The 15,109-nt window shown below is 33.6% G+C and overlaps 1 protein-coding gene across 1 annotated transcript in view; it reads left to right on the plus strand.

Moving 5' to 3' along the window:
• Cacna2d1 (calcium channel, voltage-dependent, alpha 2/delta subunit 1) overlaps window positions 1-15,109 on the plus strand; it is a 374,122-nt gene that overhangs the window by 208,831 nt on the left and 150,182 nt on the right. Inside the window, exon 4 of the mRNA XM_013026008.1 lies at window positions 6,082-6,141. Coding sequence (XP_012881462.1) covers window positions 6,082-6,141 — 60 coding nt within the window. The remainder of the gene's footprint in view (window positions 1-6,081; window positions 6,142-15,109) is intronic.

The following is a 15,109-nucleotide window of genomic DNA, read 5'->3' on the forward strand; positions in this document are numbered from 1 at the left end:
TGCCCATGTAATTGTAACCCCTCTGTACAGTATGTTCACAAATAAAATAAAATTAAAAAAAAAGAATAGTTAAATTAGCTGGATGACAGAGTACGAAATTCAGACAATGGGGGAGACTGTGGGGAAGGTAATTGGGGACTTCAGTTTGCTTTTTTTTTTTTTTTTGGAAAATTTCTGTAAGTTTAAAATGATTCAAGAATAAAAATTTAAAACAAAAAAAAACAAAAAAATCCGGGAATTAAAAATAATTATAATTATGTATTTATGTTTCATCTTCTATGCAAAACTAGGGGTTGCAAAAACATAATATAGATGTAGTAGCAGTGTCTAGTTGTGTTCACAAGGGTAAGACTGTGATACTGTTAACACCATCAAGAGAGGGGCTGATCTGTCAGTTGAAATTCCCTGGTTTAAGTGATCATTGGGTATTCCTAACCTGCATGAGTTATGTCTGCACAGAGGATTATGGTCTTGTGATGAGGAAAGGGAATATATGGTCTGTCTTTGCAATTCAGTTTTGTTGATAGCAACACCTATGGAGGCATAAACCTTGAGTGCTAAAGGTTCCTCTGACTTAGCCTCCCTGAGGAGTGCTGTTCTCCGCCAGGCATTATCTTTACTATCCAAAACCCAAGGCGTACATACCTTTCCTTGAAATCCTAGCCTGAACTGTTTGTCTTCTTCAATCTCCTTTGATAAATCATTTCCCTCACAAAGCTGTCAGAATTACTCTTTGACATTCATCCTGCATACAGCCCACCAGAAAAATGAATCAACCATATTAATATAGGCTAACATTTACATATTTGAAAAAAATACCTCCCAACAATGTCAAAGAATACACATTGCCCTCTTATACTGGTTGCTCTCAGTTGGCAAACTGGTTTTCGTAAGTAAAACTCAGATGAACTTGAAGTTATTTATCATAAATTACTTGTGTCATAACGAGTTCTAAACCAAATAATGAAAAAGGATAAAGGTAAATTCTGAGTGGTAGGTTTCAGATTTCCAAAACTGATTTTAAATCAAAGAAAACCTGTGTTGAACCTTGTTATTGTACAGTACAATTAGAATTTTAGAATCCTGTCTGTTTTTTTCATTTTGAAATTATTACAATCTTCATAAAAGCAGTGCTTTAACAAAAAACTTATTTTCTGTGGAAGAGCCACTGAAATAAAGCAATGCTCAAAAGCATATATCTTGTAACTATTCAGAATGTATCAAATACTGACCACAGATGTGTGTGTGTGTGTGTGTGTATGTGTGTGTGTATTATACTTTTGCATATATTTTCTTTAGAAGAAGGAAATATTCCCTGTAATTTACTCTCTAATACATTCACATTAGCAAGTGTTAATTGAATATAAGCACAATAAGCTGTGTGTGGATATATATGCATATATGGATGTATGTATAGATAAATATACAAATATAGATATATACATAGATGTATAGATATCTGCATGCATTTATATACATATATAATAGGTGTATATCAGTACACACACACACACACACACACACACTTCTTTTGATGACAGACTTCTCTATCCTTTTCAGGCTAATCTCAAACTTCAAATTCTCAAGCCTCACTCTTCAAGTGGTATTCCAGGTGGTACTTTATTTCTTGTTAAGTAACTTTTCCTCCCTGTCAGGATATGTATTTATTTACCTATTACTGAGTCCGGCTTGTAATATTGAAATGTACCTAAGGTAACCCATTTAGTCAGTTTCTGCTCATTTCGTAACTATTTTAGTCCCAGTTTCCATCTGGCTTCTTGAACCAATCCAAGTTTTTTAAAGTACCAGTATTTTTTAATGGAAATATTTTAGGTAAAATACAACAAGCATAACAATTCTGATTAAAAAATGTAGAGTAATTTGCTATACATTCAAGGTTTTAATTGTAAAGCCCTATTAATTAGAATATAATAAATTGATGAATGGGTTATAAAAAATTCCACTATATGTGTATATATACATGTGTACACACATATTAATTTAAGCCAATTGATTTTGTGTGGTGGTTGAAAAGAACATTTTCTTTGAGATATAGTGAGATACCACTGAATATTCATAGAGCCTTTGTGTTGCCCAGCCTATTGATTTCTTCAAGAGCTCTTGTCAGCATCAGAAATGCTGTGGAAATGTCATACTCCACTATCTTACCTCTCAGCCCACCTCTAGGAAACAAGATGAGAAAGCAGTACACAATGATTTGCTCTTCTTTTGATTTTCTTTAAAGTAAAAGTAGAATAAAATAAAGTGGGAGTTTTGTTGATTGTTATATTAAATCAGCCCCAAATTGCATGTGTTTTAACCTGCCATCTGGTTCTGCAGATACGAGCTTTTGAATATTTTGAATAGAATTTGAATTAAGCGATGACTGAAGAGTTTTCATTCACACTTCATGTATAAAAGTGGTCATTAGTGATTATAATTCCAACAGCCTGTTCTATGAAGTTTGTAACACTGAAATAGAAAACAAAGTTTCCACAATTTATAATGTACAGTATAGGCAGCCTACCAAATTGAAATTGGAAAAGCTTTGCTGCGAAGAGTTAAAATCATTGTACAAAGTTCTGTAGTTAATGAAAATAATTGTACAAATTCCTGTAGTTAATGAAAATAAATGAAATAATTAGAAACAGATCTGACTGCTTAAAAATGCATAGCTAATATACCATAGCTGTAAAGTAATGGTTGTTAGTGTGCACTTTTCTTCAAAATACGGATGTACCTTGATTCAGCCTTATCTGTTATTTCAATCAGTATTGCTAGGCTATTCAACTGAGTATCCTGATCCTTTTGATATATTAAAGACATTTTGATGAATTTTGGTAAAACTCATTTAGAGTGATAATTGGATTGTCATCATAGGCATAGTACAGTTATTTGCTAATCCTTATTAGGTGTGAATTGTTTGAACATTAATCACATAGCACATGCATGTTTCATTTGAATTAATCTGTTGGTCCTATTACCCTTTTTATTGAAAGAGAAAATTCTTGAGGCACATTAGTAGAAGAATTTGGTTTGGAATTTATTTAAATGGTGTCCCTAAATCAGTGCTAGATGCAGAAATTAATCTCAGTAAACTATCTCGTGATCCAGATGGTTTTCTTTCAAAGCTCTGAAGAGAAAATTATAATTGTGAGTTTTAGAAATTTAAAAAAAATCCTTAATTTGTGACTAATTAAAAATCTTGGAAGCATATTATTTAGAGAAACACTTTTTCTAAGAGAAAGTCTGGGTATAATTGTTGGAATGTTAGTGTATTTGTATACACTGTGTGATTTCATTGCTTTTATTATACGTACATGTCACTTGACAGAATTCACTGCTAGTGCAAAAGATGTAGATATGACAGAAAGTGAAGGCTGTGAATGAATAAGCCTTCAAGGGAGCTGATCTTTCCTTATCTGATAAGTAGCTTTCTATTCTTTCTGTTCATCCCTCTCTCTTTCTCTCTCTCTCTCTCTCTCTGTCTTCCTTTTTTCCTTTTTATTGCAGACCATTGTGTAACAAAAGCTTTTACTTTGAGTAGTGATAATCAGTGGATTTGAAAACAATACCATTGTAAAGACAGTTTTCAAGCCAACATACTTCCTGATATTTTCTGTTGGTGATTTGTTTTTTGTGTTGTGTTGTTTTGTTTTCTGTTTTTACTGTGAATGCAAGAGAAAGTAGAGAGTAGCTCTTCAACTTTCCAAAATAAGCTTTTGAGTGAGAAGATTTAGGTTGTAGTCTGTTTTGTTATCACTGAGTCCTTAAAATAGTCTTTAAATGTAATCTCCTAATTTTAAATGTGAAAATCAATAGATACACACAGATGCGTAGATTATTAGCAATCTTATCACAATCCAGGAAAATTTTCATTTCATATCTATAAGATTTTCATATTTATAATTAAACTATTTAATGACCTTTTTATTCGATCTGAGCAGAAATAACTTTCAAAAATTTCCCCATAGATATTCATGCAAGGCTAGATTCTGTTTCTGTTCTCATGTTCTGTGTCACCTTAATATTGATATCGATTTGTACTCTGCTACAGACTAAACTAAAAAAATAGTTTCTTCCTTCTGAAGTAAGTTGTTATTACAAGATAAATCTGTATCTCTATATCTATATCTATGTATAGAGAGAGACAGAGAGGCAGAGAGAGACAGACAAGGAGACAGTGAGAGAGAAAGAGAGAGATTGAAGTAGGTACTCTTTACCAAGGAAATACCTGCATTTTGTGAGAGGATTTTATTAGTCTCAACATAATATGCCTCTGGCCTTTGCGGTAGATTATTGACTTTAAAAATGTCACTAGACTTGAATAGAAGTTAATTAGCGGTACTATGTGTCTAGCAGGCATGCTAATTTTCTTTAAGTAATAACCAGCTGGTCTTTTGCCACAGGAAAGAACCACCTGAATGCCTGCAGTAGTCCTGGGATAGGCTGAGTATCTAAAATTTAGTACTATGGCTTTCTGTAAAAATTCTAAGTAATACAAATTGCTTACCTCTTTTTGAACACAGATGATAATCAGTGCATTTTATGACTATTTTATTTTAGATAGCCAACATAGAGGTATAAAATTTAGCTACAGTTTTGTTTTCAACCAACTTTTTCATAATCCATATTTTTCTTGTATACATAGCTCCTAGTCTTTTAAGTTGGTAAAATTTCTTAGGGTTGTTCAATACATATCTTTTACTTTATAACATTCATACATATCATGTGTTTATATCCCACACACATGCATATGCATACATGGTTGATTAAAAGCTGATTTAGCCTCTCTTCCCTCTGGAGAAATAGATTATTGTTTGTGGCCATTGTTCTATTTCCATGAAAAAACTTAACTGTGGTGATGATTTTCCTCTGCTTGTTCAGCATGGATTATATTTAAATAGCACATGCAATAGTTGTATGCACTCTTCCTAGAATCGTAAAGCACTTGGTAGAGGTACCAGGGGCTATTTGAAAGCTGCACAATGTAATGTCCACTTTGGGTTTTGTTTGCCACGGAAGTATCCACTTTCTGGTGTTCTCAGGAAAGGATTTACTATGCTTCTCCAGGATATAAAATCATCAGAGTGCTAATATTTTTAAACAACTTGAACAGAAGAAGCATATCTGGTATCTCATTTAAATTTATGTGAAGCTCGTTATTTGCACCACATTAGAGTTTAATTCTTCTTATACTATCCTGTGAAAAATAAATTCAGAATTTGGTTAAAATATGTGTTCTCATTTACTTCCTCATTCTCCCTTTTCAATTTTGTAACTACTTGAGAATGCTAAAGGTACGTTGAAGCAGTCATTTTCCTCACACATAGTCCCTGCAAAAGCCACTCACAATGTCCTCAGCCAAGAGGAAGTCATCGTGTTCTGTGGATTTTTTGCACAATTTCAAAGGTGGCTACTGTTCTCAGAATGAGCTTATTAATATCCCAAATGACAGTTATTTTCTATTTAAGAAATATAAACTAGAGTGAGTGGTATTTACTAAAAGATAATTCTAACAAAACTAATACATTTTCTTGCTTAACTTTTTTTCCCCTAAAAAGCAAAAATATTACTGTCATCAGTAAAAGGATTCAGAGAGAACACTACTAAAGATGACAGCAGTGGTAGTAGTTCAATGATATTTAAGGGTAGTCTGTTATGTGCTACTAGTTAGTAAATGCTTGAAGCTGGGCTCAGGTGGTTCGTGCCTGTAATTGTAGCTACTCAGGACGCTGAGATGATGAAGGTTTGAAGCTATTCTGGATAGACAAATCCAAGGGACTCTTAATTCTAGTCAAGGAACACAAATCTAGAATTGAAGATATGACTCAAGTATCAGCTTTGTACAGAAAAGGCTACACAAAAATTACTAGCACCAAAAACTGGAAAAAAACCAGTAAAAACATGTTTACTATTTTATTAGTATTACTAAATGATTTCTAATTTATGAATCATAAAAATGAAATCTCTTTGTTTTTCATCTTCTAATAATTGATAAGAAAATCCAAAAGTTTTATGGAAAATTTCACATTCCTGGGATCATTCTGTTCTAACTGAGATTTATTGTTGATTTTTCAGCGCCTGGCTTTGGAGGCTGAGAAGGTTCAAGCAGCTCACCAATGGAGGGAAGATTTTGCAGTAAGAACCTTTTACTACTTGATTTAAGCAGATTGGTAGCTAAGTTTGGAAAGTTATAATCACAATAACATACCTTTTGAATGATAGAATTTGCTGGTGCTATGGAAAACAAAATACAGCCCGTGTTTTGTATGTTCTGTTTTTTGTTTTTGTTTATGCTTCATAAAACCAGGGCCAATTAAATTAGTTGAAATGTTTTATATACACAAGAAAAAAGTCCTCCTTAAGATAATCTCATGTGCAAACATATTTATAAAATACATTTAAAGAACATCAGATTGCAATGGGAATAGTTTGATAATATGAACATACTAGGTTACATTTAAGTTTCTTGTGTTTGGAAAAGCAAGATAAAACCAAAAATCACCTTGATGGTGGGCAGTTTATTGAAAGTGGGATTGAATGTACCCAACCTCTCAAGGTTTAATTTGCTTCATTTGACTGTATATATTCTGCTCTGGCCAGCAGACTTAGCAATGACAGCGTTACACAAGTTTACTTTGATAATCTATGTGTTCCAAGAGGTACTGGCTTAAATATATTCACAACATAAATTCATCTGGGACAATTTTTTTAAAAAATTTTCTGTCCGCCTCCTTGCAGCCAAAAGCACAGTGAAAAAGTATATCCTTAATTGCTGAAATAGTTTTGTTACATAATTGGATTATTAGGATGGAAATGAGTTTCTAATCACTAAAACATTCCAGACAACACATTTTGGAGATGCAACCATGCCCAAAGTTCATTATTAAAACAATCAGAAAGTGGGTGACAGCTTGATTCTACTTTTTAGTATCTTATACAACCCAGTGTTAAATTTCAATTCCAAATCATGGGGTTCAATAGAACACCAAACTGAGGTTTAGGAATTAACACTTTTACTTTGTGATTGATAGATTATATTTCATACCAAAGTAAAATATAAAACCTTTGATTAACATTCCTTTACACTAGTTAACTAACTTTCTGTGCTTGATGCATGTCTATTAGTTTACTAACTACTCTAGTTGACCACTATCATTTTGTTTGATTTTCTCAGTAAATTGGTCACATTACATGAGTATTGGTGTCAGAAAAGTTCTGGCTTTGTCCAAATTGCTTGTCATTGATAGGTTAGTGCCAAATTGCCATCCATGTTGTATAAAAATTAGTGACCAAGTTAAAAAAATTACAAAGTCCTTGCATATTGAGGACAAATTGTTGATTCATTCAATGAAAGGGAATTGGTTGCTATTGCATAGATAAAAGGAAAATAAACTTGAAGAAACTTCATTTCTCAAACAGACAAAAAGCAGCAAAAATAATATATCCAAATAAATATCCTTTGATTTACTCATTGATTGGGAAATGTTTTTCCTTCCCTTTCATATGAAAATGTCATGATAAAAGAAATATAAAATATAATAGATAGAAAGCTAGCTCCACTCAGCTGGCTACTAGTATTGGTACAATGCAACTTTTACTTGTTTAGTTTGGATCTTCCTATATTCATTACTAGAATTCACAGAATCATAAAGGTAACATCTTATGTAACATTATGTAACATTTTATATATATATATATATATATATATATATATATATATGGTGTACACTTTTTGTTTTTTTAAATCTTTGTTTTTACAAATATCATTTCATATTTCAAATAGTCATCAGAAAAGAATAACTTGGAAATAGATTAGTTCTAGATTTTCATATAATTGATATTTTATATAGTTATTGCTTTCTAAGTATAGTTTCCTATGCTTAGGAAACTATAATACTGTAATTTTTTTTAATACAGGACTCAGTAGCACATAAATCATACCTTTAGAAAGAGCTTTTCTGTCTTTACAAAAGTGCTAGGTGACAACCAGTTAGTGCATGGTAGTTATTACATATTTTATTAATGCTAAACCCTTATCAATTTTAAAGCCCTCAACATTTTATTGCACACTTATTTCCAAAAGAAGCTAGTGAGATTATGATACTTTAGGGTGTATTCTTATTTGTGAGATATTAAAATCTGATAACAATTTATCTTGAAATGTAACCCTTACTTCAGAACAGTGCAAGTAAGTAGCATCACTGTTAAGCGAGGCCCAGGATGACATAGTGCCAACAGCAATCTGACATGGTTAAACAGACAAGAAAATATTTTACTCAGTAAATGTTAGGTGTTCTTAGCAAAGTCATCACCCTGTGAGAGAATCATTAAACAAGTTTTGTTTTTCCGTGCCCCTGGGTTTATCAGACTGTTTAGGGAGAATACTTTGAACAAATCGACCATTCCAGGGAAATGCTTCATCATTCTTTAAAGCCTTGTCAGTTCAATTCTCTGGCCTAGTTTCTTGAAGGAATATGAATGTGGTTCATGTGGAATTCATATATTTGCTGCAGAGTACATATCCTTGCAGTTTGTACACTGAGAACTGGGGTTTGACATGCCAGCCATACATATAATCTTTACAATAACCTCCACCCCTACTTTGAAATACTATGAAGTAATAGAACATTGAGCTGGTGACATTGATGCTTGGAGAGCAGACCTGAGTAAAAATTGTCCCAACTTAAGACTTGAATAAGTTAAAAGGACAAAAGTAAGACAAAATTATCCACTTAAGATTTTCCTGATAAAGTCCTTATTGCTCTAGTCCATATTTATAGCTAGGCTAAAATAAATCCCTCAAGGCAAGAATATTATTCAAGTTAATGTTTGGAAAACATAAATAATCCACATTAGTTCTCCCCTTATTTTGTGAGAACATACATTTGCAAATGGCATCAGCATTTCAAAACAAACATTTGAAAATGTTTAATTTGAAGCTTAACACTAGCATATTCTGTTAGGTCCTCCATTTAAACTTTCTAGTCCTTTTAACTTTTAAGATATTTAAGATATGTACAAGTGCAATGGTTCTTTTATACCATCCTTTTATAACAACACTAAGATGATATAGAGGGCAGAAACAGTTTCCTAAAAGGAGCATTAACATTTCAAAAAGTATAATATTCTGCTTCTTTCTTCAAGTATAAGTGGGCAAGTTTCATTAATATTACTTAGGCAAAATGTTCATTAACATTTCCCACTGTGTAATGTAGAGAAATCTCATAAACAACAAAAACAAAAGGAAAAGCCCTGATAAGCATGTAATTCATACTCTCCCTCAGTCCATTTAATTCCCAGTGGAAAATACAACAGAAATAACAAAGGGAGTACTCTCTAAGTGGATTAAGATTTATGCGGTCATGCATTTACAAGTTTAAACTAATATTTGTAAATAAGCAGTGCCTACCATCTGCCTTTCAAGTCTCCATGCAACTTATGGGTGGAAACAGTGACATTTCATGTCACGTATGATGGACAAGTTATTTCATTATGGGCAAGTGGGGAAACGGGGGGTGGGGTGGAAAAGAGCTCAGGAAACTAATTGTTCCGCATGAAATACTTGCTATTATTTCTACCAAACAGATCTTTTCCAATTGTATTTGAAATCTCATTTGATTGCACTGCAATGGTTGGTTAACTAAAGTAATTTTGTTTTCAACTAAGCCTGCAATATTAATTGTACTTACACATGTATAAACATAAGGGGTGTCTAATTTGTATTTGTATTTTAATAACCTGAATCTTTATGTGTGGTTTACTAGTGCCAGCTTGTTGTTTTGCTGGTTCAGTACAGATGTGTAGAAATTGATCAGTAAATAAAACATGTGAAGAGTCCTCGTTAGCTTCAGATTCAAATTAGAAAGTAAAATTCATTTCTAGTGAAATTCAATGTTAGATTTATTTAATTCTTCAATGTAGCTTTTATTTTTGATTTATTAATTTTTTTGTTGGTCATGAGGCTTGAACTCTGTGGCTGGGCACTGTCCCTGAGCTCTTCAGCTCAAGGCAAGTACTCTACCACTTTGAGCCACAGTGCCACTTCCGGTTTTCTGATGAGTAATTAGAGATGAGTCTCATGAACTTTCCTGCCCGGGCTGGCTTTGAACCGCAGTCCTCAGATCTCAGCCTCCTGCATAGCTAAGATTACAGGTGTGAGCCACTGGCGCCTACCCTATATTGTATAATTTTAAAAAGTAATTTTCCAACTCATATTTGGAAATAGGCATTGATTTCGTATTATCACATATAAAACTTTGTGTTTGGAAAGAAAGCGTTGTGTTTGGGTAAAATTTAAAAGTACTGATATTCCATGTTTTTTTTATCTGTCCTTATTCATTTCATGGAATTGCATTATTTTTGTTACTTGAAGATAAATAATTGCAAATATGTGAAACAAGAAACATCATACTGTATGATAGTTATAAAGGGAAACAATTCCTTTCAACTTGGTTTGGGTTTAAAATATGTAATAATGGAATTTTTCTGGGTAAATACATTTTGGCTGATTGAATAAATGAGAAAATATAATAGACCACCAAAATGATTTAGACTTTGTCTAGATTTTATCTTTTTTAGTTTCTACTCCTCAGTGATACTTTTTTTGTAACATTTTTTGCCTTGTGAGGATATTTTATTAGTTCTATGTAACAGTTTTAGGAATCTGATATTAAGACACATTAAATGGAACTACAATACAAAATTAATTTATCTTCAAGTTCTTAAAAAAATCATTTAATGGAAAGGAGCCAGGTTAGTTTAGTATGCCTTTGTAAACGTATATAAATATATGGGGTAAGAAAGGACTATATCACACTAGAGTGAAAGATAACAACTATGGGTTTTAAATTATTTTTGCAGTGGTGTCCTCTATCATTTATTTATCATTCTGGAAATAAGAATAAGTATCTTTAACAATGTGTCACTTATCAAAAATACTAGTTTTACCCTTAATAGCTTTTAATATTTCCTGGTGTTTTTGGATTTTTCTATCAGTTCAGGTACAGCCCATAACAGGGCATTGCATGATAGTATAATAGAAACCCCTACACAGAGGCACTGTAGATACCATGTCCAGTGGTAAATAAAATGTAGCTATAAACAGGGCTAGGAACATTTCTTTTCCTCTCCACACTTTGGAATGGAGGAAGAAGTTCAAAGCAAGGACAACCATTCCTGACTGAAGAAATAAAGAAGTTGAAAGAAGGATAACTGTATTATTTAGTACAAATGTGTTGTGCAGATATCCTGGGATTGAGATTATGAACATAGGCATAAATTATTTGAAGATTTCTGGAATTATTGACAGCGTTAAAAGAAAGAGCAGTTGTATAGGGCACCCAATAGTTACATTGCTGTTCAAGCCAGAGTCAATTACTGCCACCAGTTGGTGCCAAATTACAATTGTCAAAATATAGTTTTTGTTTTTGTTTGTTTTTTAAACTCAGGAATGTTTCTTATATTAATTTCTGGACCACCAGACAAATTCAAAGATGAAAGCAAAAAATAAGCATTGCATATTATTGCAATTTATATATAATGTATTTGACTTCCTTGTTTAAAAGCCATCAGTGTTGGCCATTTATTATCTATTCAGGGTATACTAGGCCTAGTATGATGTAGCCTTTTCTAAGCATCTACTACCACTGACTTGAAAAAAAATTTTTTTTTCATCAGTTGTGGGGCTTGAACACAGGGCCTGGGTTCTGTCTTTGAGCAATTTTGGTCAAGGTTAGTGCTCTACCACTTTGAGCCACAAAGAACCTCTACCAGTTTTCTGGTGGTTAATTGGAGATAAGAGTCTCACAGAGTTTCCTGGCCTAGCAGACTTTGAACTGGTCCTCAGATCTCAGCCTCCTGAGTAACTAGGATTATAGGCATGAGCCATGAGCCACCAGTGCCTGGCCACTTACCTGAACTTTAAATCCAGCACAGAGAACAATATTGTTTGCCTGAAACAATATCCAATATCCTTTTGTTCATTCTCAAGCATTTTGATAATTTCTGCGTAGCAAACTTTTCCCTCCTTGGTTCCTCAAGGCTTTAGTTTACCAGTTGGATTTGCTGATGTGTATGCTCCGCTAACGGCATATGCAACAGCGTATAAGAATTTCCCCTTGCCTTTTCATCAATAAATGTAAACTTCCTAGGATAAAATGTGGTTCAATGCACTCCCAATAAAACGAGAGTCTCATGTGCTGCATGACAGGGAACAGCCTATAAATGCCTTTAAAAAATTACTTGTAGGATAGGGACATCGGCTTTTACTTCTAAACATCGCTGTCAGTATTACTGAAGAGATAATGAAAAATGTGTTTGAACTGTATTTGTATGTATTGGAATATATTTATCCACAGCTGTGGCATAGTTACAAAGAGCTGGGCTTCAAGTTAGGGGAATTTACTTCAAATTTTGGGCCTGTCAATAACTTGCTATGCAGTTTTGGCAAACTAATTGTTTCTCTGAATGCCAGTTCTTTATCTAAAATCTGTTGGCTCTGTGGTTTCTACCAGAATAACTACCTTTCTAGGATGCTTAATAATTGCCTTTTCAAGTTTTTGTGAGCCCTGTTTGTCTTCCATGGAAAAATATTTCTAGAAAATTCAAGTTTGTCTCAGGTGATCACAAATAGTTTTGCCTTCTCCCTTGATGGACACTGTCCTGTTCTAGTGAGTACCTGCCAGTTCCATCTACTGTTTGTTTGCCTGGGTTCTCAAGCTGAGACTTCCTTGAGCTCCAGTCACAGTGTGCCTGTGAGACCATAGGATGACTCTATTCTCAACCTTAAGAGTTTTTAATGATCCTACTTCCTGTGCCACAAGAAGAAATGAAGAAAATGATACAATTATTTGTTTACTTCTTCCTTCTGGTGGAACATACATGCCTCTCCTTGAGAGGCTTTTTTTCTTACCTTATCCTTATCTTGTCAGCGGCCTTTGAACTCTTTTCCATGTACTTCTTATCTTCAGAAACAATCAGTTGACCTACAGCAAATGTATTCATGAAAAAGTGTTCTCAAAATCTATATGTCACACTTCTGAGTCATCATTGGAGGAGTTTTGCTACATATTTCCATAAAGTCTTGAAATTAAGTGAGGTAATTATTATAAATATGCCTAGAATTTTGGAAGGTTTTCAATTTTGGAAGGTTTTTCTCTTTTAACACAGGGACACTATTCTGCTAGATATTTTTTCTCCCAAGAAGTTGGGGTGAGTAGAGACTAATGAATATTTCCATTTATAGGAGATCTATCAGGACTGAGCCCAAGGGCAATAGCTATTCCCATATATTAACTTTTGTATTGAGAAATAGCATCAGATACTGAAATACTTTTAATCTAGAAGAGTTTGAGATATATTAATGGCACTATTACTATTGCTCCTGGAAAGAGATATTCTTTCAACAATTGAAGAAGTGGTCTGAAAGCTTTGCTTCCTGAAGCATTAATGCTTCAGTTAAGCTTATCAATAAAATGGAAATATTTGTCTTAACCGACAGACTTCTATCTCTACTGTCGCTAGGCAGGTAAGCTCTTTGAGTATAGATTCCAGCTTAAGTCATGTATGAAGATTATTGCCTTTCTTAAAACCTAATGACAATCCAAAGCTAATGGCTAAATAAATATTAAGTAAAGTTTTATTAGTGGTCTCATTATCTTTTTAATTGGACTTGCGTTTCTTCTTCTTTTTTTTTTTGGTCCAGTCGTGGGGCCTGAACTCTGGGCCTGGGCGCTGTCCCTCAGCTCTTTTAGCTCAAGGCTAGTGGTCTACCACTTGAGCCACAGCACCACTTCCGGCTTTTTTCTTTTTGCTTATGTGGTGCTGGGGAATCGAACCCAGGGCCTCATGCATGCAAGGTAAGCACTCTACCACTGAGCCACCTCCCCAGCCCCAGACTTGCGTTTCTTCTATATGTTTTGTAGTGAGACCTGCAAGGTATGCAGCAACCTGCCCTCATCTCCAAATATCTTGTGTCTGCTGTAATCAGTTGTACTTACAAAATGGTGTTTTCTTCTTGAAACATATTCTCAGAGAGTTCCAAAATGAATGCATGAATGCCAGCAAGATATTATGTACATATAATCAAAATATCAATTTAACTCCTATTTTTGTCTTATGTCTGCATGTATTTCTGTTCAAGTGTTTCCACTCTTCAAGTGTCATGAAAATATTTTTGATCATCCTAATGTTAGTATGTGCATTGGAATATCATTTCCTAACTGTTCACAATCAGGGAACTCTAATTCATTTTACATTTCCACACTTCAATGATTACAAATCTGAGGTGCTTATTTTCTAAGGGTTTAAGTTTTGAAATAAAGAGCATTAGTTACTCTCTAGAGAGATTAGATCACAGAATCTAAGTTGTAATAAATCTTAAAAATATGTGGTTCTGTCACTGAATTCTTTCTTTATAATCCTTGTGCTGAGTGAAAATGACCAAATCATGAGATAAGCTTCTTTCTTTGGCTTGAGGGGAAATGAAACAGCCTGAAAGAGACTATCAGTGCTTTCCTTCTTTTCATATTACAGACATTAATTCTGAGGCATCCCCGTACTTTCTGTATTTTAGACTTTTAGTGAAATTCTGATTCATATATGTATCTTGTTAATTTAATAACTTAGATAATAGGTCCAAAAGTTTCTCTTTCCTGTAGATGTTTACTTCTTTATGGCAGCAAGGAACAATGATGGAAGACATACATAATTTTCCTCCAGAAATTAATGACAACAAATAGTATTTTACTTTGATCTTACTGTTTATCTTCATATCTGAATGCATATAAAGAATCGTAGAAGTTTGAACACTGCATTCTCTCTGACAAGCATTTGGATGGCTTGCTTGTTGAAGTGTCCTTTCTCAGCACTTTCAAAATGTCAAGGATGTTTTATGGATTATTATAAATTGTCTTAGTCAAACTGTGACTCACAAAACAAGCATCTGTGTCAACAGAAGCCAAAGTCTAGGTACAAAAGCACTCCTTGGCCGTGTTGGAAACTTTTGTATGTTCAGAATGAACATGAGCCAATGCACTATAATACCTAGCTATGTCTGAGATTGCCAAAGAGTTCTGCCTTCCAACTGCTGAAAGTAGCCCAAGCC

Source organism: Dipodomys ordii, unplaced genomic scaffold (genome assembly GCF_000151885.1).
Source record: "Dipodomys ordii isolate 6190 unplaced genomic scaffold, Dord_2.0 Scaffold90, whole genome shotgun sequence".
Classification (NCBI taxonomy): domain Eukaryota; kingdom Metazoa; phylum Chordata; class Mammalia; order Rodentia; family Heteromyidae; genus Dipodomys; species Dipodomys ordii.